This window comes from Hyaena hyaena, unplaced genomic scaffold (genome assembly GCF_003009895.1).
Source record: "Hyaena hyaena isolate Hyena2069 unplaced genomic scaffold, ASM300989v1 scaffold_133, whole genome shotgun sequence".
Lineage (NCBI taxonomy): Eukaryota > Metazoa > Chordata > Mammalia > Carnivora > Hyaenidae > Hyaena > Hyaena hyaena.
This window is the reverse complement of record NW_024080765.1, coordinates 1,138,204-1,163,093: the sequence shown is the minus strand read 5'-3', so window position 1 is coordinate 1,163,093 and position 24,890 is coordinate 1,138,204. Positions and strand designations below refer to the sequence as shown.

The following is a 24,890-nucleotide window of genomic DNA, read 5'->3' as shown; positions in this document are numbered from 1 at the left end:
GTGTCCAACTCTTGGTTTTTGCTCAAGTCATGATCTCACAGTTCGTTGGTTCGAGCCCGGTGTCAGGCTCTGTGCTGACAGTGCAGAGCCTGCTTGGGATTCTCTCTCTCCCTCTCTCTCTCTGTTCCTCCCCTGCTCATGCTCTCTCTCTCTCTCAAAAATAAATAAATAAGTTTTAAGAAAGATGGCAGGGTGCCTGGGTGGCTCGGTCAGTTGAGTGTCCGACTTTGGCTCAGGACATAACTTTGCACTCTGTGAGTTCGAGCCCCACATAGGGCTCAGGGCTGACAGCTCAGAGCCTGGAGCCTGCTTCAAATTCTCCCTCTCTCTCTGCCCCTCCCCCACTCACACTCTGCATCCCTCTCTCTCTCTCTCTCTCTCAAAAATAAAAAACATAACCATTAAAATAAATTTAAAAAAAGATGGCTGACGCTGAATCACCAAGCCACTACACACTTAAAGGTTTCCATTTTATTATTTAATGACTTCCATCCAGACATAAGATGAGGGTTTTCCCAAGAGCTGCCAAGGATGTCCATTTGCACCACTTGAACGGCTACAGTCCCACTGCATTAATGTATAAACTAGATGGGGAAAGGAGGAGGGAGGCTATGGGGAATTGAGAATTTGCTTCAGCAGGGAGGCCAATCAGTTCCCAGGCTCATTTCTGGATCCCTCACCGTCTCCTGCTTGCATGAAGGGTAAAGGACATGTGGCGCCTCTTGGAACCTCTTGGGAAGGTATTATTTTCAATATACAATCAATGCTAACTCCTTAGAAATGTGTTTTTCATTGTTCTAGTGGTTGTATTTTGCTCAGATGTGAATTTCTGAAACACCCTTAACAGAAATGCACATGATACCTTTACGATGTATTACTTGAGGCCGCACCACTGGGATCAAGAAACTTCATGCTACTGGGGCACCTGGGTGACTTATTCGGTCAAGCGTCCGACTCTTGATTTCAGCTCAGGTCATGATCTCATGGTTTGTGAGTTCGAGTCCTGCATCGGGCTCTGCTAACATTGCAGACCTTGCTTGGGATTCTCTCTCTCTCCCTGCCCCTCCCTACCTCTCTCTCTCAAAATAAATAAATAAACTTAAACAAAATAAAAAAGAAGGAAACTTCATACTGTAATTTCTGTGTGAAGAATCCAATGGGGAAGAGCTTTTCAGTCTCCCTTGTCTCTAAGCTCTTTGGCTCATGAAACTGCAGTCAGAGATCAAGTTAGGCAACAGTCAATGCCTGGTAACAGAAGGGACCCCCAGTTTGAGACACTGGCTTTAAGAAGAGAGAAGAAAGAAAAATGGGGGTTGGTGAGGAGGCTTCCTAATCAAAACTACTTTGTGGCTGCTCTGTGGCTGTTGCTGGTCACAGCCGTGGAATTTCCTTCACAGTCATTCAAAGGAAGACCAATTCTTTCCAGTTTTGCTGACGCTGCAGAGCCTTCTTGGGACTCTCTCTCTTTCCCTGCCCCTCCCTATAGGCCGACACCTATTAGGACTTGTGTATGGAGAGGCCCCAGGACACACACCCCTGCGCATGCTTCAGTAGGAAAGCAGAAAAATAAAGTTTCCCCTTCCATTAGTAAAAGCTCCCAGAACAAGTTTACTGGAAAAGCCAGCATCCTCGGAAGCAGTGAGCACGCGAGTAAGACCCGCACACTCACAAAACAGGTATCACTCCCATGCTTGCACTGATACAAAAGCGCTCTGTGAATCTTGCCTTGGACAAAAACCCATCTGGCTTTACATGACAGAAGGGTTTCAAAAGGCTTTAAAATGCCACGGGCCATGTACAAAACAACAGACAAGACGTCCGTGAGCGTGAACAGCAGTGACGTGCTCTCCAATGAACGTGGTGGGAAGCACCCAAATCATGTAACTGCTTAGCCCTGCAGACGTTAGAAAAATGCTACCAGTTTTTCAAAGGTGTCCTCAGGTATTAATACTATTCCCCTGTTATGAAGAGCACTTCCTCCAGGCCTTTTAATCGTGCCTCCCCCGGGAGATTTCTAAGAGCAGGAAGGCTTGGGGGACAGAAAGACGAAGTTCAAGGCTGGGATGTACCAGGCTCGCCCAGTAAGAGGCTGAGCGCCTCTGATCCAGCCCACGAGTCTCCCTGAGAATCAAGACCCTGGACCCTAACACAGTGCAGCCTCCTTGGGAGCTTTGACGGCTTCCTGCTGCTCTGGATCAGGGGCCCAGGAACGGCACAGCCTGGCCCCTGCCTGCCTCCAACCTCAGACTGTGGGGCACACTCCCCACTTACTGCCATCTGGCGCCCCAGGCTGCTAACAGTCCTCAACAGCCAGGCTCTTCCCGTTGCAGGGTCGCATCTGCCTCACTCCTTCTTTCAGACCTGATCGGAGGCTTCTTCCCTTGACGAGTTCCATGAGGGCAGCGATCATGCCTCTCCCCCATCAAGGTAGCCCCCACGCCCAGCACAGTGACCAGCACAGAGTTGAGTATGCAGCTAAATCTCTGCTGAGTGAATGACTAACTGATCAAATGAAGTGCTATATAGACCCAATGGCGACCTATGGCGGTAAATAAAAACGACCTTTCTCCATTAGCATTCTTCGCTTTCGCTGTCACTGGGGGAGAAGTGTGTCACCACTTTCGGAAGATACAGTGGCATTCTGCTGCAGGACAGGGACACACAGGCTGTCCCAAGCCTAGCCAGGGCCCGCAGTGCTGGCAGCCAGCAGCCTGTTCCCACTGGTGGCGCCGCGGTGATCGGCATCTGACTCCCACTTCCGGGGAGATGTCTGTCCTGGCCACGCCGGACCCCAAACCATGAAGGACACACACCCATCTCTGTCTTGGTTATTACAGTCAAAGCTGGAACGTTGGAACAGGGGGATTAGATATAAGTGGGCTCCTCATCTTTCTGTTCATGTTTGCCAGAAGACAACGGGGAGAGGAGGGTCACTGGGAAGCCCTCTCTTCTGACAGTGGCTCAATCTCCAGGGGAAGGTAGCAACCTCAAGGGGATGTATTCTACGGGACCTCCATTGACTGGGTATTTATAACCCCCGCCTTAACCACACAGAGCGGAGGTTGGAGGTTGTCTTTGATAAACAGAAATCACCTAGGCTTAGACAGGAGTCTTCAGGGGGTCGGACAAGTTAAAACTTCTTGAGACAGTCAAATATTTCACAACCTTTCTAAGTGCGTGGGGGTTTTCTGAACGGTCATTTTAGTCCTGGTATATGTAAGAAGAAAGGCTTCTGGTGGATGTTTGGACAAGATGCTTGAAAAGTGAGACATGATAATCAAGTATTGTGTTTAAATATGCCAAGGGGCTTTGGTGAATAAATACCTGCTTGCTTTTTTTTTTTTTTCCCCAAATGTTTATTTATTTTGAGAGAGAAAAAGAGAATGTGAGCAAGCATGAGTCGGGGAGGGGCAGAGAGAGAGGGAAACAGAATCCCAAGCAGGCTCTCTCCCTGTCAGCACAGAGCTCTACGCGGGGCTCCATCCCATAAACTGTGAGATCATGACCTGAGCCCAAGTCGAGTCTGACGCTTAATCAACTGAGTCACTCAGGCACCCCGATACATGCTTTCTAGGGTGTTTTTATAACACTCTAAAAATATTAAGAAATATATAAACACAAGAACCAGACATAAAGAGAGACATTTGCTTTTTTTATCCCTTTATTTTGTATCCATCCCTCTCTCTCTCTATAGCTACCAACCTATGGACATATAATATAGTGTTCATAAAGACTGTAACATTCTGAAAATCAAAATTATTCATCCACCACATAGGAAGTTCCTTTAAGAAAGGTGGTGATGAGAATTCTAATTAATCACTAAAGAGCTCCTTCATTTACTCACTCAAGAAATATCCACTGAGTGGCGGCAAGGTGACAAGGCACAGAGTTGTGGGGAAGTGCTCAGCCGTGAACAAGACACACAACCCTCTGGCACCTGTGTTCTAGCAGAGGGGACGCAAACAGCAAAGTTCTGGATGAGCCAGCAAACACAGGAGTTTCAAGTAGTGGCAAACCTGTGAGCAGCCTCTTGGAGAATACCATCTGGACCGGACCGCCAGGTGAAGAAGATCGCTACGCCGTTTGTTAGAAAACTGACGGTCCTCCTTACAACTTAAGCAACAACATTGCTCTGTGTGCTGCTGATGTCAGAAGCAGGTTAGGTATTGAAACAGTGCAAAAGCCAAATGTGTAAGGGGTCAGTTAAAAAGCAGGGAATTGGATGGGGCACCTGGGTGGCTCAGGGGGTTAAGCGTCCAACTTCATCTCAGGTCACAGTCTCAAGGTTTGTGAGTTCGAGCCCCGCGTTGGGCTCTGTGCTGACAGCTAGGAGCCTGGAGCCTGCTTTGGATTCTGTGTCTCCTTCTCTCTGCCTCTCATCTGCTCACACTCTGTGTCTGTCTGTCTCTCTCTCTCTCTCAAAAATAAGTAAACTTTAAAAAAAAAAAAAGAAGGGAATTGGGAGTATTGGCATTTGACCTTCTCCAACTTTCTTTTGCAGAGGCTTACCACATTGATGCATAAAACAAGAGGAAGAGTTTGCTTTCTGAAATCACCGTGATGTGAAAACAATGAGAGTGCCTTGCACCAACCACAGCAGAGATTACACGCATCCTAAGTCCACAGTTGCTCCCGTGTCTTGCCCTCCAGACAAAGTTAGCTACCCTTTCTAGCGTTCTGTGTTCTTTTTTCCTGCCATCCGCTGGTCCTACCACTCACTGATTATTTCCCAAGTCATTTTTAGTGCATGAATTCAAACCGAGAACAGGGTAAGCAAAGCACTAACATCACTCCCGCCAAAGGACAGGCAAATGATGCTGATGATAATGATTCTAATTATTGTATTATATGGCACGCTGATTGTGTCCTGGGTTATCTGCATTGCCTTCATGCATTAAAAGCTATGTCTGATCCTAACACACATGGGCTGTCTACTGAAGAACGAGAGGGCAGGCTGCCAGAGAGAAGACACAACGGAAAGGATCCAAAGGCGAGGAAGAACATGAGCGCATGGTGGCCGGGCCAAATGCAAACTTCCTCTTCCAGCTCTAATGAGAACGACAGGATCTGTGGCCTCTCCTTGGAGCCAGGGGGAAATGATCAAGCCAAGTCAGGATCCTGGTAATGGATAACCTAGACAGAGGCGAGCAGATCAAGAAGGCAGAGAAGATGAGGGCAGGGGTAAGACTAAAGACTAAAGAAAGACAACGTTGTGACCATCGATGCACCGTATTCTAATCTGAGGCTCTTAGATGCTGGAAAAAGTCAGGCCAGCTGGGCAGAGAGCCAGAAGGAGGAAAACTTAAATAGAAGCAAGAAAAATAAATGCTTACAAGTGATTCTGTGTGTGTATCATTTGTAAATATCCTGGCATGCCATATCTCTCCCGCTTCGATGAGGTGGCCTCGAGTCAAGCCACACACTAGTTCCATAATTTCAGCAGACCAACATACGGTCACTGGCAGTCTGTGAGGCTACAAGTATTTGTCCAGAGTGCAGGGGCAGCCAGGCTATGGCTCTGAACAGGGCACACTTCCTCAGAGCCTGACTGGGAGGGTCCTGGGGGTCCCGTGGTCAGGCCGTGGTAGCTCATCTCCTGGACGGACCATCCAGGATCAGTGGTCCAGGCACTGCCCGTGGTGAAAGGTCTTCATGCCGGCACTGCAGATCCACGCCAGTGTTCATAAAATGGGTCCTTTCCTATTGAGGGGTGTCTTGTCTGTAGCTCACAAATGTGAACACTGAATCCAAGAGCCGATGGGCAAGGACAGTTAGGAAGCCCTCCTGAAACCTGAATCGTGCTCACCTCCAAACCTACAATCTGGTACCATTGTGGCTAATCTTGAAGATGCCCCAGGCCCTCTCTCTATGGACTGATGACTATCATACAAGCAGAGTCACTTGCTTTCTGCTCCATGTTCCTACACTTCAATGAGCATAGGAAAAGAACAAAGAGAAGCAGAAGAAAATGACATCATGTCAACATGGGGATTTACAATATTTAAACACTAACGTGTGTGCCAAGGAACATTACTGATCTTGAACAAGCAAAGAATTAAAGCTGTAATTGAGAACCTTGTTGAAAAAATAGTGGTATTCGTCATTGGCTTATAAGATATGTTACTACTGCTAACTCTTTTGTTTCCAGACTGTTGAGGCTTCTCTACTATGAATATCCATCACAGAACACTAAGAACTCAAGCTACTCTCCACTTGTGGAAACACACCAATAAACAAATCCTCAATTATTCAAAGCAAGTGAAGACAGCCTTTGATATGTGCTTCTCAAAGCAAGGAATCATCCGTGGTTTGCAAAACTCCAGTTCAAAAAGATTGCTAGTCTTTGACTCCTTAAAATTATGGGAGAAAAACTCAGGGGAAAGGATAGCTAAAGGTGATGATCAGGGTGGCATAATGAATCAACTAGAATACGATCTAATTCTGGCATTCAAACCAGTAAGTGATTAGCTGACAAAAGCAGTATAAACACATCTACAAGTCATCGCTTGGCTTACTTTGATTCCCTACTTATTGACATCAGCCCAAGTTTGATCATTAGCAGTGAGAAGTATTTTACAGTAAGCATGTTGACAGAAGCCTGTGTTTGTCCCTTCACGTACAAGTACAGACACAGTGAACCACCATAGGAAGTGTCAAAATGTTCCCGGTGCACAGCAAAGGAGGGTGACATTAGAGATCTTTCAAATTAAACTAAATATACTTAATAGGCAAAAAATACTTTGTCTGCCCCATTTCCTCGGCCATGTATGTCTTCCAATGTCATCACATTTCTTTCCCATTAGATTAAAAACCCTGCTGACACCTTCTCTTTGTACACCTTTCCCCCCGTAGTGAACAGCCATGAATTACGCCATGCCTGGACTTTCTGCTCCTGTTCCTCCGTGTGTTAGACGGCCAGGTATGCAGTTGGTTTTCTCTCTAGAGAACTCGAATTATTAAGAGGCGCTTGGAGGAAAGACTTGCCATAATCACTGCCTCTACACAGTGGATTCCATCATAAGTGAGCACGTCAGCGCCTACGTATGGGATCCTCACTAAAGTCTGCCAAAAAATATTACTGGCCCAATAACTGGCTCTAAAACCCACTCATTGCAGTGATATCTGACTAGCATCCCAGGTCAGGCCCAGTGTCATGTGACCATATTTGTCCTCAGAGGCAGTCAGTCCTGCAAATGCGGGGCCGGTCGAGCGCTGACCCTTTATTAAAGAAACACGTAATGGATCCAGGGGAAATACGTACCTGATTGCACTTGCAGACAAGTGACCATAGGAGCCACTTGCTGAGGAGCTGCTGCGGGAATTATTGAGAATCGTGACCAAGGAGTTGGGAGATGTCCTTATCATAGTCTGAAGGTCAAAGCTGTGATCGGACAGCGGTGATATGGACAGTGTACGTTTTCGGCTCGGCCTGGCTGACAGCCTGGGGCTGGGGAATCTGGTGCCTGTTATATAAACAAAACGGAGCCTGATTACCTGTGGTTGTACTCAGCACCTATATATCGCTACTCGTCTGGGTCGAAGAAGCAAAGGGTAAGAAGCCGGCAACTTGGTGGTGTTGAGTACATCTCCACCCACTTGTGTTCTACTGGCTACAATTGAGGGTATTAGGGAGAAATATTTATCTTCCAGGGCTTACCTCGGGGGAGCTCTGTTTATTAATGTGCAGGCAAAATGATAAATTGCTAAACAAAAGGGAAAGACTTTTATGTGTTATCCCTCTCATTTCTAGTGATTTATGAATCTGACGGCTGCTTAGATATTCCCATCATTAATTCACCACAAGCGACGAAGACAGTGGTTCCCACAGTCACACAACACCCCCCACCCCCATCCCCACACACAACCATTTTAAGGCAATGAGCCGAAGGAGAAAATGAATTAAAGTATCCTTGGATTGAAAACTCAGCTTAGTTAGGCCCTCGCTTCCCCATGATTTCTGTAGTTATCTGATCCATGTATACTTAGAGCTTTATTAAAACAACCGATAAATACATTATCCTAAATTAATGGCTCTCAATCGGGGGCAACTATGCCCTCGGGGGACATGTGACGACGTTTTGGTATCACAGTTGATGGGGTGCTACTCCTATCTAGGGCGTGGAGGCCAAGGATCCTGTTGAACAGCCTATGATACAGAGGGCAGCCCCCCATGACGGGGAATCCTCTCTCCCCACTCCCCTCTGCCTACCCTGAGGAGCCCTGCCTCGGTCCCCTGTACCAGAGGCATGAGTCCCACTAAACATTACAAATCTCAGGATGCAGTTTCTTTGCAAATTTTCCAAATCTAGAAAACCCAGATTTCTTACGGGGGAGGGGAAACCATGCAAACATTATAATGACATTTGATGGAGCTATTTTCTCTGGACCTTGCTTCTCCAGTCAGGGATAATAAAGCATTTATTATTAGGAATCTCACTCTTTTTTAAGATTCCGCCGATAAAGTTCTAATCTGAAGGTCAGTGACTCATACTTAAACGCATGCCAACTTGATGCAATGCTTTTTATCTAAAGAGTTAAAAATTAAATGCCCATTTACCTTCAATTTCATAGATAACTAGAAATCTGGATTTCAGGGACTAGTATCAATGTGTCCCAGAGGCCCACACTCCTGTGGTTTCTAAAGTCACATTTACATTACAGTCATCAAACTAAAGTTTACTGAAAGAATGAGAACATATTCCCACTCCATAAGAGGCAAATCAAACATGATTAGCTTTGAGTAATAAGGGAGGTTTTCTATTTCATAGTATGGGTACACCTACATATATAAACACTGCAATTTAGTGTTACCCAGAACACTGAAGTAGAAGGTAAGCCTTTTTTTATAGAAAAAAGTCAAGCAAGGCACTTGGGTCTCTGGAAAATTCAATAGGAATATTTTCTTCATCATGAACCTTGACACAAGGTAACTATCCAACATGTTTCAAGAAATTTAATGAAATGAAATAGAAGAATATTAAAGATTCTATAGATAACATTACAGAGTAAAGAGATATACTTTGTAGTTAAAAAACAAATGACAAACTGGAACTTAGGGAGTTAAGTTAGTGGCATCCATGTATGGTACTGGAAAACCAATGTGAAAGATGAATATGGTACCTACTCAAACTTTTCTTTTAGATACATTCAAAATTGGGTTTCTTCATTTAGATTGAATTCATCACAGGCCTGATTTAGGCCACATTAGTAGAAAATATAGCTATCCCAACTATGTACACATCTTTCAGTGTTTAAATCAGCATCTTACTTTTATTATAACATCTGCCTCACACATAAATGTTTCACATTTACTGACTAGGAGAGGCTAACTTCATCATAGCTTTCGATGAAGAAACACTTTCCACTTCCAAATAACTCCAAGAACGAACAGACTTACTGTCCACTTGCATATAATCCTCAGCAATAACCCTTCTCAATGGGTCTCAGTTAACTGGAGGAGTTAAGAGTAACAGGACATTCTAGACAGAGATCATCTCTGGAATACCTCTAATTTTTTAAATCACTGATTAGATAAGGCGGCCATCTGATGCTATAAAGCGACAAAGGCCTTACACCCCCTTATATCTTCCAAAGAGAGAGCCCAGAGGCCTTCCTTCATCTCTGCTATGAAAGCCTTCACATTGCCCATGCCTGCCCTCCAAGATGGGCTCTTATATAAGCCTGTTTCCACCAATACCAATAATGTGGTTTGCAGGAGCCCTCAACTCTAGAACGTTCTTTGTAGAGATTACTTCCTCTCCTATCTTGTAAGGTCATTCATCCCCAAAAGTAGAATTAGAGCCATAAAACAGACTTGCTTATTCAAACATGCAACATATGAATACTCTACCCTGCAAGGGGCTGAAACCCAGATAGGCCCCTTGTGGGCACATTAAAAAGTCAAGTGCTCATCTAAAACCAGTTTCTTGTGGTTTCTCCCATCTGAAGAGTCCTGAAGACCTGTGTCACATGGGTCCCACTGACCAGCTAGATCCCAGCCAGGCTTGGCCACCGCAGGTGCACTTCCAATGTAGGACTGTAATTTATAATTGTTTTGCTTCTCCACTGGAAAAGTCTCCTACGATTGAAATGCTGGGCACCCTTCTTATGTTGTGTTTAACTGAACGCTATTTCCATTATGTTAGAAGGAAGATCATATTTTAAGGACTTTCCAACCCTTTGATATACTCTTCTTAACCCTCTGATAACCAGGCAAACAGAGAAAGTCAGCATTTTGGAACAGTGCTTTGGAATCCTCTGTTGAGTGGAACAGCTAAACAACATGGTGAACATTTTAAAAATAGCTGAAAAAGGGGCATCTGGGTGGCTCAGTCTGTTGTGTCCAACTCTTGATTCTGGTTCACGATTTGAGAGTTCAAGTCCTGCATTGGGCTCCATACAGAACCTACTTGGGATTCTCTCCCCCCCCCCCCCCGCTTTCCTATCTTTCTATTTCTCTCAAAATAAATAAATTAATTAATTAAATAACAAGACCAGGTCTTCACCGATTATACAGATTCCTTCTGAAATACAAGCCCGAGCATTCTTACTGTTCCAACACAGAAATCTCCGATCTGGCTTTCTGTTAATTGTTTTGTTTCTCTGCTCTAATAAAAAATTCTGACAAAGAAAAAGGAGGTTTCTTTTTATGTGATGAATGATAAGACATCTAAATTCCTACTTAATGACAATCAATTTACCATATACTCAGGCAAATTAAAATTCCTTTAATTAGTTTTTACAAAGTAAAAGGGTAGCTTCATCCTTTATTTAGATAAAAACCGCCATTGCCTGACTAAACACATTCTCATCAAATATAGAAGGTAATATGGGCTGACCTTCCAAGGATTCTCCCCTATTTTAATTCTTTATTTGCAGATTTTTAAATAACTAATTTGCATAATAACACTGAACTTGTTTTTTTCAACAATCCCTAATTGAAATGTGGTTATGATGAATTTGAAATGTAAGCTCTTGACTCTACAAAGCCAGCAACGAAAGCCCTGCAGAAGCTATAACACGGTTCTTCTACTTTGTGTGTGGTAACGAACTCCCCAATGGAAACCACCGCACATTAGGATCCTATGTGACATAGGATCCTATGTGACATAGCTGCGTTGGTTCATGGCTGTAAGGAGACTAAGGCTGTAGATCTTACTCTGTGTAAGCCTATCACCCTCTCTTTACTCCAAACCTGAAGGCTGAATGACTCACCACTGCTAGCGAGCTGACCAAGGTATACCTTTGTCACATAAGAGTCCAGGACAGACCGTAAATGAAAAATCACTGCTACTGGGAAAAACAAACAAAACCCAGAGCAACGCCCAGCTCATAGCTGTACGGTTGTCATATTCAAAGGGTTGTGGCTTTCATTGACACCTCCGATGATGCTTCACTTCCTCTTGCTGGCACCTGGCAAATGGAACTTATGGCATCTGAATAAATAAGAACTGATATTCTGAACCATGATATTCATAGGCTCATTTGTCTACATGTCTATATAAGTGACCCAAAGGAATCATCAGAGGCCTTGAGGGATCCAAAAGTAAGTGATAAAAAAGCATCGGGGCGCCTGGGTGGCTCAGTCGGTTAAGCATCCAACTTCAGCTCAGGTCATGATCTAGCAGTTCGTGAGTTCAAGCCCTGTGTCGGGGTCTGTGCTGACAGCACAGAGCCTGGAGCCCACTTCAGATTCTTTGTCTCCCTTTCTCTCTGCCCCTTTCCCACTCATGCTCTGTGTCTCTCTCTCTCAAAAATAAACATTAAAAAAACTTTTTAAAAAAGGCATCAAATGATGCCATTATCTTCTACTGTTATGTCCTAAAAATAGCTCTGGTTTGGAAATGCTTTTGATTTTTCCTAGATAAAAGATCTTCATGAAATATAATTTTTCATGTAAAGAAAACCTATGAGGCAAAACAAATTCATGGAAAAATTTAAAAAGCAAGTACAGATGTAAAAAAATCAATTTCTAAAGCATAAAATCCAGAAAACCAAGGAGTGAACTGAGTGACAGTACATCCAACACGTTTCCTTATTTTGTTATCAAGACAATCAGGGCAGGCGAAGGTTTTTATACAGCTGCTGAATTACAATCACTGCATCTTCTAGCTCATTGCTATCTCTGAGCTCTGCGAGGGGTCCCAGGATGGCCAAATCTGTGGAAGCTTCTTAACGAACCAAGGAAAGGAGAGCACCAGATATTCTTTCCCCTCCTCTGATATCTAAAGTTAGACAATGACCTCATCTTTGCATCTTCCTCTATTATCTCGGGTTAGCGTCTGAGGACTAGAGAAAACAGCCCCATCCCCCATCACTTACTGTCCATGGCGTGAAGATATTCCATGTGGATGGCCCCGGCACCAGCGGTGGCTGCGGAGGGAAGGATGTCTGCATAGGGGCTGCGCTGGCCAGCTAGCAGAGCCATCTGGTGATAGTATTCCGCCGGGCTGACCCCGGCATGGGGGGCTAGAAGACAAGGAAAGCACGGTGACTAGTTGGAAGGAGGTCACCAAGAAGCTATTCTGGAGACAAAGTCCATCTGCCGTGCTGACCATGTCAGTAATTCCTTCTATGGCTCATTCTACTAACACTTCTTGAGCTCAAACTGTGTTTTCACTGAAGTCTGCTAGATAGCTTCTATTTGACAAATAAGATAGAAAGAGACCAAACTGAGGGTTGCTGGTGGGGTGCTGGGTGGGGAGAAGGGCTAACGGGGTGAGGGGCATTAAGGAGGACACTCTTGGGATGAGCACTGGGTGTTCTATGTAAGTGATGAATCACTAAATCCTACTCCCAAAACCATTATTACGCTATATGTTAACTAACTTGGCTTTCAGTAAAAAATTTTTTAAAAGGATAGAAAAAAATGAAAATAAGACTGAAAAATAGAATAAAATACATTATAACATTTTTAAAGGCTAGTTTAAAGAAATAATCAATAGTTCCAAATGATTAGAATGTACATTTATTCCCCTTCTCATGCCCCCCCGCCCCGCCCCCAAAGTAAGTCGTTTCTTACATGAAATCACTGTAGGTTCACATTTCTTACAGCGGTAGACATCTCAGACCACTGTGATATCTTTCCGGACACACTCAGAACACTCCCCTGCTTCAGGCAGGCATGGCTGAGTCAGCTCTCACTACCTGGAGGGCCCAGGGCTTACAAGGGGGAAAGGCAGCAGAGCTTTAATAACACATGATGGGCTGAGAAGCTGCAATTTTGTGTTCCATAATTTTAGTGCTTCCCCCCCACTTTTTCATTACAAAATCAAAAAGGAAATATACCTATCAATCTGGGGCAATTGACTGGCAAGAGTCAGCTCAGTAAGAGTGGGATAATCATGCGTTCCCACTGCCAATTTATGAGTAAAAGCGGCGAGATACTGTACCAGTTCCGAGGGTGGTCTCCAGCTTCTCCAGGAGCTGGATGCAAATCCCCGCTCCCTCTCTCACCACTGCAAGGGGTTGCTGGCAGCAATGGCTGCAACAACCCGTGCCAAGTGTTTAGCATGTAGCATTCCATCAGTGAAAATTCGTTTTACAATTACTAGGTAGAAGCATGGGTATTCTAGCAGTAGGTCTGTGGATGTTTTACCTCTGCGCCTCCATTCATTTTTCGCGATAAAAATATACATATAAATACATATATACATTGCAGACTACATGTGAGAAACATCTGTGACTTGACTTTATGTGACGGAGTATTAATTAGACTCTTGAGAGGCAGGAAGAGGAAGGAAGAACAATCAGTCAAAGCATGTTTTATTCAGGGGCACCTGGGGGCTTCAGTCGGTTGAGCAACCGACATCGGCTCAGGTCATGATCTTGTGGTTCATGGTTGGGTTCGGGCTCAATGTAGGGCTCTGTGCTGACAGCTCAGAGCCCGGAGCCTGCTTCAGATTCTGTCTCCCTCTCTCTCTGCCCCTCCCCCGCTTGTGCTCTGTCTCTCTGTCTCTCTGTCTCTCTCTCTCCCCCTCTCAAAAATAAGGAAACATTAAAAAATTCAAAGAATTTTTATTCATACTCATCATTGAATACTGTGGAAAACAGATGAGAAGGCACTTTAACTAGAGGTGCCACTTTCCACCGGCCCGACGGAATTTCTGCAAGCCACATGTAATTCCAAGTCTGTCGTGAGCTGGCCCCCCGCACCGCCTGGTCCTTCTGCTCTCCTGTGTTCTCATTCCCATGAACTCCCAAGCAATCCACTTTTTCCCCACCGTAAAACCAAATCCAAGACAGAAGAACTTAACTTGGGTCTGATTCTCTTACATTAAGTTTTATTATTTTTTTTCTTGAATGTGAATCTTGTCCAAATGGTACAACTTACTCCTTAGGTCCCTTACAACTTTATCCACTGCACTGACTCCGAAGGAGAGAAACGAGCCAACAGCCATTGCTGGACCACAGCTGCTCCTGGACAACAGCTGAAGAGGTATTCACGGAGAAACCTCCTGTGCCCAGCTTTTCCCACCACGCACGGCCAGCCCCAGAAGAGGTCTGCACGTGGGCCGTGCACCACTGCTCAGGGAGGCAGACCGCGTGGCGTTCCTGTGTGTTCCTACGCAAGCACCGGCGATTGTGGGCTGCTGTAGAAAACTCATACCGTGTTATTTCTAATTAAATGGCTCACGCCGTTCTGGACCTTAATTCAGATTCCAGCAATGGTGGGCAAGGGAGTTTGTATCCATGTGCATGTGATGGGAAAGCCTCTTCCTGAATCAAAGGAATGTTTTATAATTTGACAGTTACCGAATACACAGCTCCAATTAAAGAGTCTTGTGAGAAGTAATTAACTGGGAAGCTGATGGGACCATCAGGAATTTGACCCTTGAGAGCTTAAAATGAGCACGAAGTATAATCAAATTAAAGTCAAAGTCTGATTCTTTTCCCATACATCCCTCTTCCGGTTTTCGCCGGGCACGGTCAAGGATGGAGGGTATGTGCAACCGATCCAGACCATCTTGTTCTCTAGGACTTGCTGCTCAGAGCGCTGTCCACAGACCAACAGTGCTAACAGCACCTGGAAGCTTGACAGCGTGCAGAGCCTCGGCACCCCCCAGACCCACCCACACAGGTCACATTTTATCATCATCCCTGGGTCGTCCTCGTGCACAGCGCAATTGGAGATCGGCTGATCTAACAGACATATCCGTATAAGCGTGCCTCTCAGACGGGCAGAACAAAAGTCTCCATCAAAAGGTAAGCACAATGGTTGGTCACATGTGTGTGCTGTGTGCACGTGGAGCTGTAGAGCAGAACAGTGGATGCGAGCAAGGTCTTTGGAGTCCCCGAGTTCCATCTCCACCACCTAGTAGCCAATGGGCCATGCTGCATGTTACACGGCCCCCCCGCCCATAGCTCTCCTCACCTAAAAGTGAAGACGGTACCCACACCCCAAGGAGGTGTCCCAATGCTAACGTGAAAGCACGCTCTGAAAGCACTTAGCACAGCATCCAGGACACGGGAAACATTCAGTCAACATCAGAGCTGCTCTGGACCACGTTCCAGGTGAGGCACGATGGGTGGGACAGGGTAAGAGGGATGGTCAGGAACTGACTTACCATCTGTAGGGCTGAGCCCCCGGGCTGCCGAGATCATGGAGAGGGACGGACTATGAAGAGACCGGATGTAGTCCATATAGGGGTTGATGTAGGGGTGCGGAGGGCTGAAGGGGGGCTCAGAGGCTGCAGCGGGGTTCCGGTGCGGGGAGATCCTGATGAAGGGCAGGTCTGAATACGTTGGGCTACTAGATAAGGCAGAAGGCCTGGGTAAAAAGAAAACCAGACACAAGAGGTGCGGGTGAGACAAATATCTCCACAGGCACAGGCTGGCTGTGAAGGAAAAGAAGAAAGATTTTAAGGGAACTCAAGGTGTCTTGGGGGAAAAGATATCAGCCATAAACCTTTCCGGTACCATTACCTTAAAATCATGGTGACAAATGCAGGTAGAATGTTACTACACAATTATTTGGGCAAAAAAAAATTAACCTCTGAGAAATTTCATGGCACTCTGAGTATAGAAAAATAAAGGTTGGCCTCTGGCTTTCTTTATGACAAGAAATTCTACACACCAGGGCCTGAGTTGAGCCCAGTTCTGTGATTATATGTTCCATTTGACCTGAACATTAGTTTCACTACTGCAGACGTACCTCTCACCATCATGGTGTTGCACTAAAGAAGAAAGAAAGAAAAAAGGAATTGCAAAGTCATCTGGTCATGCGCACAGCCGAGTTGTCCACAAATAAAGGGGGCTAATTGCAAACGTCTGCAAGCCGCTTACGGCAAGGGTCTTGGGGTGTGAGCAAAACCAGCTCCACAGATCTGGGCTTCCCCGTTTGGAAGACCGCTCCTCCTCTTTGTGACCAGCATGGAGGGAGCCCTTCCTCTGACATTCATGTTTCCAGCGCCGCCCTGGTCAGCCACGCCCAGCAATGAAGTACTGAAGTTGATCAAGCTCATGTCTTGCGTATAATGTGCTCATGAAAATAATTTTTTAAAATTGTTTTTTATGTTTTATTTATTTCTCAGAGAGAAAGAGACAGCGTGAGCAGGGCAGGGTCAGAGAGAGGGAGATACAGAATCTGAAAACAAGTTCCAGGCTCTGAGCTGGCTGTCAGCACAGAGCCTGACGCGGGGCTCGAACCCACGAACCGTGAGATCATGACCTGAGCCGAAGTCAGACGCTTAACCGACTGAGCCACCCAGGCGCCCATAAAATTCTAAAACACTGCTGCCATCATGGCCTGAATCACTCCTGGGGATTCCTTCCCCTGGGGGAATAGAAGTTTCTAGAACGGCCACTTTGTGCATCTGCCTCCCTCACCGCCTGGTTTCTTCTCTAATAAAAAATGTTTGTGTGGATAATCCGGTGAACTGGCCACAATAGGCTGAACGCCTGTGCTCTCTGCTTCCTCATTCACAGAGGGGACAGCCGTAAAAATGAGAGGTGGTGATAGAGACAGATCTACTGAAAAGGGCAAATGCCTCTTACACCACTGTGGCTTTAGGCATCAGATGAAAGGGAGGGGAGAAACATTTTTTCATCACGCCTCCTGGAGCAGAGGCGCACGGCCGGCCGGGTGCTGGGTCCTATCACCCTGTCAGAACATAATCTTGGGAGAAGCGAGCTCCACCAAGTGCACGGTGAGGCACGAAATAAATGAAACCAAAGATCAGATAATGCATTTTCTCTCAGTAGAAAATAAAAGAGGGTGAAATATGGTCTGCTGGCGGGGGGGGGGGGGGTTGATTCTCATTTGCTCTTTCTTACTCTTTTTCACTTTGAACTAAAAAAAGAAAGTGAGGCTTTTTATTTGTTATTCAGATGCCACTTTGGGTGAAGCAAAATAAAAATCCAGAGTTTTCTAAATTTACATGTGGGCAGAGGGAGAACTCACCACCTGAAAACAGCAATTTCTTTTCAAAATAACTCAAGGGTTTCCATACCCACTCAGAAATTAGTAAAATTACACTCAAATAGAAATCAGCACAACCTAAGGGTCCCTCCTGTTTTAGCTCTTTATGACAAAACAAGTTGGGTCTGTGTCGCTGGTTAAATCCAAAGTTCTCCTCAGACAACGTTGCTACTTTAGATCCTGAAGGAGCCTCCAGTTCATTAATTTCCTTTTTACTGGAAAGGAAAGGCAATCTTTCCAGTCTGATTCAAAGGTAATTCCTACAAAATACCAATTTATCTGTAGATTTATGATGAGAGACCAACACAGGAGAGAGGTGGAAAAGCAAACACTTCAAGAAATCCACAAAGTGATTGATAGCTTGTGATCCACAACACACTCGGTCTCAACAGTTCTGACTAAAAATCGGTGGGGGCGGTGGCATTTCTTTTTTCCTTTTAGACAAAAATTGCAACCTGTAATTCTTCTGGAATTCCAGAATTGCCAGGGTTGTGAGAATATTCCTAGAGGCCTAGATTTCATTTTGAAGAATCACGCACGGGAGAAAAAGAACCCAAAAAAGTAAAAGAAGAAACAACAACAACAACAAAAAACCAAACCCAGCTTCCAGAACAACATGGAAATTCCAGAGGTGGGGCCGGGTTGGTCACCAGTCCCAACGAAACAAGGAAGCCAGGAGAGGCCCTTCTCCTCCTGCAAGCCCACGGAAATCTGACATCGGCACCCGCTCTCACTTGCACTTGACCCAAACCCACTGAAGAGAACTGTAAGTGGCAAATGGCAGTGAGCGACCGAGACGTGGTCACGACCTCCCCTCAAGACACCAGGGCCCCGCCCCCTCTGCACACCCAGAAGAAGCAATAGCAGAGAAGAGAGCTCGTTCCTCGAGGAGGCGAAGTCAGGAACCTTCACCCGCTGTGGTAAATGTCAGGTTCACACATGTACCTTCCAGAGACATGAAGCTGAGGAGATACGGGGTCACTATTCCTGAACAAGGTGGCAGGACATGCATTCAGACAGGAATGCAAATAAGAAAGCTGTCAAGTTATTTAACTGCCCTAAAGCAACAAAGCATCTAGAATTCAGAGGCCAGCCAGCTCCAGGATACAAATAGGAAAATGCTCCATAAGGGTAAGCCAGTAAGGGGGCCATCAGGAATCCTGGACACGGGGAGTCAGACCACCAGAGCAGTGGCACCATGGAAGGGGCCGGGAGCTGAGGGGAACCCACGTGGACGGCCCCTCTGTGACTCTGTATGCAATGCCCAACCTCCCTTAGTCCTAACCGGTAGAATGGGGAGGATTTCTACCCCCTGGGGGGGAGGGTCTTGGCAACTTAATCTAAGGAAAACCACATGCACTGAGTCTGGTATCTAATAAATGCTCAATGCATGCATGCATACATACATATTATACTAATTTGTTCTACTCCTAATATGCATACACATAAATAAACATGCCTACATATTAGGGATGGCAAATACAGCATGCTCTGCGATTTTCAAACACTGAAATATTGGAAACCTCTTTTTAAAGCATACCTGTCTTCTTCATTCCCCAAACCCACAGAGCCTTAGAAGCACCGCCTCGGACTTCCAAGTAAAATCGTAAAACCACACAAGGTAGTTAAAGCATGAACTCAGTAATTTTTTTAAGTTTATGTTTATTTATTTTTCAGAGAGAGACAGAGCACGAGCAGGGGAGGGGCAGAGAAAGAGGCTGAAGAGAATCTGAAGCAGCCTCCAGGCTCTGAGCTGTCAGCACAGAGCCTGACGTGGGGCTCGAACTCACAGACTGTGAGATCATGACCTGAGCCGAAGTCGGACGCCTAACCGACTGAGCCACCGAGGCACCCCAAACTCAGTAATTAAATACAAGAGCTTTGAAAACACTGAACTTGAATGTAGTCTGTTACTGACTCTGTCACTGAAGGTTAAGTCCCCTCATGCACAACATGGAACAATAGCTCCCTCCTGGGAGGGACTCGGTATACCAACACTAAAATGTGCCCTGGGCACTCCGTAAACGGTGGTAGTCGCTGATGTTCTTGGTGGTCCTCAGAACCATCCAGCAGAACTTGTGCGTGTGACTCTGAACTCAGCAAACAAGTGTCCAAATGGCAAGACTTTTGGACACCCATTTCCAATTTCCCTGCTGTTCCAAATTCTGGGCAGCGAGATCATCTGTCAGTTATTTTGTTTTAAACTCTAAAGCAAATCTGAGAGGGCAGGTTCAGTTCTTTAAATATCACAGGCGGATGTGTTCACTGCTGTATGGAAGCATCATTCAAGATGACAACCAGAGGGATGGATTCTGTTGAAGGAAGAGAAGGTGGGAGGTGTGGAGAAGGCACCCACAAAATCTGCCATATAAACGACATATCTTCTGGGGCACCCGGGTGGCTCAGTCGGTTGAGCGTCCAACTTCCGCTCAGGTCATGATCTCACGGTTTGTGGGTTCAAGTCCCGCACTGGGCTCTGTGCTGACAGTTCAGACCCTGGAGCCTGCTTCAGATTCTGTGTCTCCCCCTCCCTCTGCCCCTCCCACGATCATGCTCTGTCTCTGTCTCTCAGTGATAAATAAACGTTAAAAAATTTAAATGACATATGTTCTTTCACATATTATCATAAACTAGACCCGGTAAATATTTGCCAAGCATGCTAAAAATCTGCACTGAGGATTACAGTACCACCAGGAAAAGAAATTACAGGCGTCTCGTTTTTGGTTTATATTTTTAGTAGATACACAGAGATGGAATTGAAGAGTACTGTTGGCTTCCTGTGCCTTTCTCTGCCTTTATAGCTTTCTGTTCTCTCCCTGTTCTGGGGCTGTATGTGGCTTGGTCACTGAAGGTGGCAAAAACCATGGAGAGAAAAACCCAAACAACAAACAGACATTCTGGGAAGAATACTGACACTTAGAACCTGCTCCAAGAATAGAGATTCGGTGCCGTTTATGTTGTCATCAGAGTATAGAAGTATGCCTGGGACCCTCCAAACTAGATCATACGAACTACTGTCTGGGAAGCAGAGCCCCAAACCACGGAGGGCTGTCGGGGTGCAGGTGATGTCCCATTACCCCTTCATGTTGGCTCATGTGAACGAGGCCTGGCACGCCCACCCAGGGATGGCGTCCCCTATTCTGCTTCCCGTTCTTCGAAGGCCATGAAGACCCAGTGAATGGCTCTTGTGTGGTTTCCACATTGCCCAACAAGTAAATGAAGAACAGCTTCAGATGACAAAGAAGGTGGGGATCATTTTGGTGTTCTCCCAAAAAGACAATAAAACAATATAAAGTTGTGTTTGTGGAGATAATTTGACTTAGGATTACGGTTTTTATAAGGTTAGGATGAAAAGAATAGAGGATTCTTATTAGAGCATTTTCTAACAGCAATACTATGATAAACTTAAAAACAAAAACATGTATTGCAGAGAATAACTGGACTTCTTAGTTAGAATGAAATAACATTATATAATCCAATTTGTTACTGCCTTTTCATCTATCTTAGTGGGTTACTGAAATGCCAAGATTAAAATCACAGTATTTAATCACCTGCATTACCCATTATGAGAGCATTAAACCAGGTTTATATGCTGGATTATTACAATGGCTTTCACATCGCTTGGGACACTGAAAATGCACACATACTTCTTGCACCTTTGCATGAGGACTCCAACTACCAGAAGACTGAAATGTTGGGATTTTTCTACCTAACAAGTTTTATTTTGTGTTTCATTTTGTGCTTTGTATAACCAGTAGATACTCTTCATATTCAAGAAGTGGCCTAACGGAGAACAAAGGGGAGTTATCCCTTATAATGTATTTTTAACCAACTAATTAATTATTCAATAAGCACGGTTTTAATAAATCAAACTTTATAATAAAAATTAGCTTTCCATTCAGTGCAGGAAACAAATAACACAAGCGTCCACAGCTAATATGCTGCACGCCATCAGAAATTTGCACAATCCTGGACTTCATCTTTTCCTCTTTCCGGGGTGAGCTTCCAAATAACCTCTGTCCCAGGAGTATCACGCGACCCTGAAGTGTACAGACGGTTGTGTGGATTACTCTCTATCTGCCAGCCGTACCCCAGGAAACACTGCATGCCCAGGGAGCCTGGTCTTCATGGGCTCACTGGATGGGCTGACTTTCCCTCTGGATTCTACTAATGAGACGCCCTGGCAGGAGCTGGTTCTGGAGCAAGAGACAAGATATTTATTCCCCTCACTTGCTCTTGCTGACTGGAGTTTTACTGGTGGCATTCCAATCCCAGGCCACAGCTCCAGAAGCATAACCGTGTCCTAGCCTCTAGCTGCACTGAATCGCTTTCCCCTCCATCTGCAACTTCAGATCAGGGATGGTAACTGCTTCCGACTCCTGCTAGTCCCAGAGGCTTTCCTAACACTTTGGGGGCCTTCCACCGCTGTGTAAATATCTGCTCCATTAAACTGCCTGGGTGGCTCAGTTGGTTAAGCATCTGACTCTTCGTTTTGGCTCAGGCCATGATCTCACAGTTCATGGGGTCAAGCCCCGCATCAGGCTCTGCACTGACAGTTCGGAGCCTGTTTGGGGTTCTTTCTCCCCCTCTTTCTCTCAAAAATAAATAAACATTAAAAAAAAATAGCTGCCATAGCCCTAGCTAATAAGATGGTTCCATTTCAGATCCCAATGCCATCACCTGTATAGCTAAGGAGTATTTCCCACGAATGTATAACTGACTTCGGGCTTTTACAAACTTAGCATGTTGGATTTCAGTTTTTATAAACTACACACGTAACTACCACAGATGAATACTTTCAATGATATGTTCATTTGATAATCATTTCCCAGAAAAGCCACTTACTAACAATCCATTATAATCTCAGCACTTGGAGAAATTTCAGGAAACATAATATATGATCATTTGGTCCCTGCTTTCAAAGAGTTTATAGCCGCACAGGATGAATGGCATATACACACGAGTGTCTAACCAGCTAGGGCTGAGCCAGTGTTATCTGAGGAGACTGAAAGCACCAACAGGAAGCTTCCAGATGCATGCTGCTTACAAAAAATATGGAACGTGCACTGCATGACAAAATGTAGATCTGATTTGAATAGAAGTGGCCACTGAAGATGAAGGTGAGAACATTGCTTGTTGTACACATCAACGCTAGGGTGCTGAATACCATTTTTTATAAAATTCAAGAGCTATGGTTCATTTCTGTAACAAATAAAACAGAGAAATATTCGTTTTAATGGTAAAACATTATTTCAAAGGGTTTTCCCAAATGATTTTCTTATTTTTATTTCTTATTTATGTCTGAGTATAAAAGTCGTTTACATCCACAAATGGAAAAGTTGACATTATTTCAAATCAACATTAGAAAAGTTCCTCCCAGGCTGACTTGGGCTCAAGTCACAACTTTTTGGTTTGTGGGTTTGATCCCCGCATTGAGGTGTAGGCTGAAGGCTCGGAGCCTGGAATCTGCTTCAGGTTCTCTGTCTCCCTTTCTCTCCACCCCTCCCTGACCACCCGCTAGTACTCTCTCTTCATCACTCTCTCCCTCTCAAATATAAATAAACATTAAAAAATTTTTTAAGTTACTCTCAATGTCCAAGTTATCTGGATCTAACCAATGTCAGCATTTTAGCATATTTAGTACCAGCATGTTTTCAGGCAGTATGCACTTCTTTTTTTAATAGTTTTATTTATTTTTGAGACAGAGAGAGACAGAGCACGAATGGGGAAGGGGCAGAGAGAGAGAGGGAGACACAGAATCTGAAACAGGCTCCGGCCTCTGAGATGTCAGCACAGAGCCTGATGCAGGGCTCGAATCCATGAAACTTGAGATCTGACCTGAGCCGAAGTCGGTCGCCTAACCAACTGAGCCACCCAGGCGCCCCCAGTATGCACTTCTTAAATACTCAGATTTTAATTATACTTTCTCCCTCAATATTAAAAGGTTCCTCTAATATCTTTTAACAGACTGTACAGAAACATCATCAGTACGTGCAGGGCAGAGTAAAGCGATCATGAGTTATCAGGAAACATCCACAGAATGGCTAAAATTAACAGGAGGGGACAGTGGCAAGTGCTGATGGGGATCCGGGGCAACAGGGACTCGGAAACAATTTGCGCATAAGCTGGCACAACCGCTGTGGAAAACAGTCAGGTATTATGTTCTCGAATAAATGCACACCACTCCTTTCCTTGGTGAATCCACAACAGTAATGCGTGCACGTGTGCCACTATGTACTAGACCAGTCAGAGCAGTTATTCATGGGAAAACTGGAAACACCCAAATATCCATCAACACCAGAATGGGTGGGGCACCGGGCTGGCTCCGTCGGGGCAGCGTGCGACTCTTGATGTAGGGGTTTTGAGTTTGAACCCCACACTGGGTGTAGAGATTACTTAAAAAGAAATAAAACTTTAAACAAACAAACAAACAGTACAACAGGTAAATAATTCATACAATGAAATGGGGAACGGCTAAGAAAAACGACCAAACCACAATGCGGAAAATCTCACAACGTTGAATGGAAGAAGCCTGGTACAGAAAGGGCAGAACTGGATGACCCCATTTGTATAAAGTTCAATAACAGACAGATCTAAACGTTAGCGCTGGGATGGTCAGGCTAATGTTCACCGTTGGGTGTGTGGGTTTCCAGGGTGCCGGTGTTCTATTTCTAGATTTGGTTAGTGGTCAGAGGTTTTCACTTGGTGATAACTCATTATACTTCATTGAGCTATATGTGTATATTTTATGTATTTTTCTGTTTATATCCTGTTACCAGTTTTTCTAAAAAGGAGACACATTTATTTATATGTGCCAAATATATCAATGTTTTCCACAGCGGTGCCAACCATTTCCATTAAGTTCAGATAATCAAATAGATACATATGTGTATCGTCCAAAATTTACAAATTCTTGATGCATAAAAAGTACCATAAATAATAACATGTTTACTGCTGTTAAACAGGTAATGTACTTGACACACCCGTGTAAATTCAAAGTAAACTATGGAGGACAGGCTTCTGTATGTTAATTCTGGGGAAGGAAAGGCCCTGTTAATTATTTGACAAAATTTACCTCCATTCTGTACTATAAATATAATTCTATGCTAACGGATTGAGATTTCAAGGACAGGAAAACAGTCAAAGGATTTTTAAAAGAAAGGCCATTCAGAATGTACATGATAGGGAATATGGTCAATGGTACTACTATACTGGCACTGTATGCTGCCGGAGGGTAGCCACACTTGTGCTAAGCATAGCAGCATGTACAGCGTTGGCCAAACACAACACTGCGCACCTGAAACGAACATAACATTGTGTGTCAACTATGTTCAAATAATAATAATAAAGTAAATAACAAAGCCCCTTCAAGTAACCACAATATGCAATGCACCGTTATTAAAAAGAGTTCTTAACCAACACTATTTGTTCAAACAAACCACGAGAGTTAAATGACCACACCCACAGTGTA

General features: G+C 44.7%; 1 protein-coding gene across 1 annotated transcript in view; it reads right to left on the bottom strand.

The window, feature by feature from the left end:
- The window catches only part of GLI3 (GLI family zinc finger 3), a 265,255-nt gene that overhangs the window by 76,030 nt on the left and 164,335 nt on the right, over positions 1–24,890 (bottom strand). The window contains exons 4-6 of the mRNA XM_039237989.1: positions 15,567–15,769; positions 12,322–12,468; positions 7,262–7,463 (exon numbers count right to left, since the gene is read on the bottom strand). Of these exons, the coding sequence (XP_039093920.1) occupies positions 7,262–7,463; positions 12,322–12,468; positions 15,567–15,769 (552 nt within the window). The remainder of the gene's footprint in view (positions 1–7,261; positions 7,464–12,321; positions 12,469–15,566; positions 15,770–24,890) is intronic.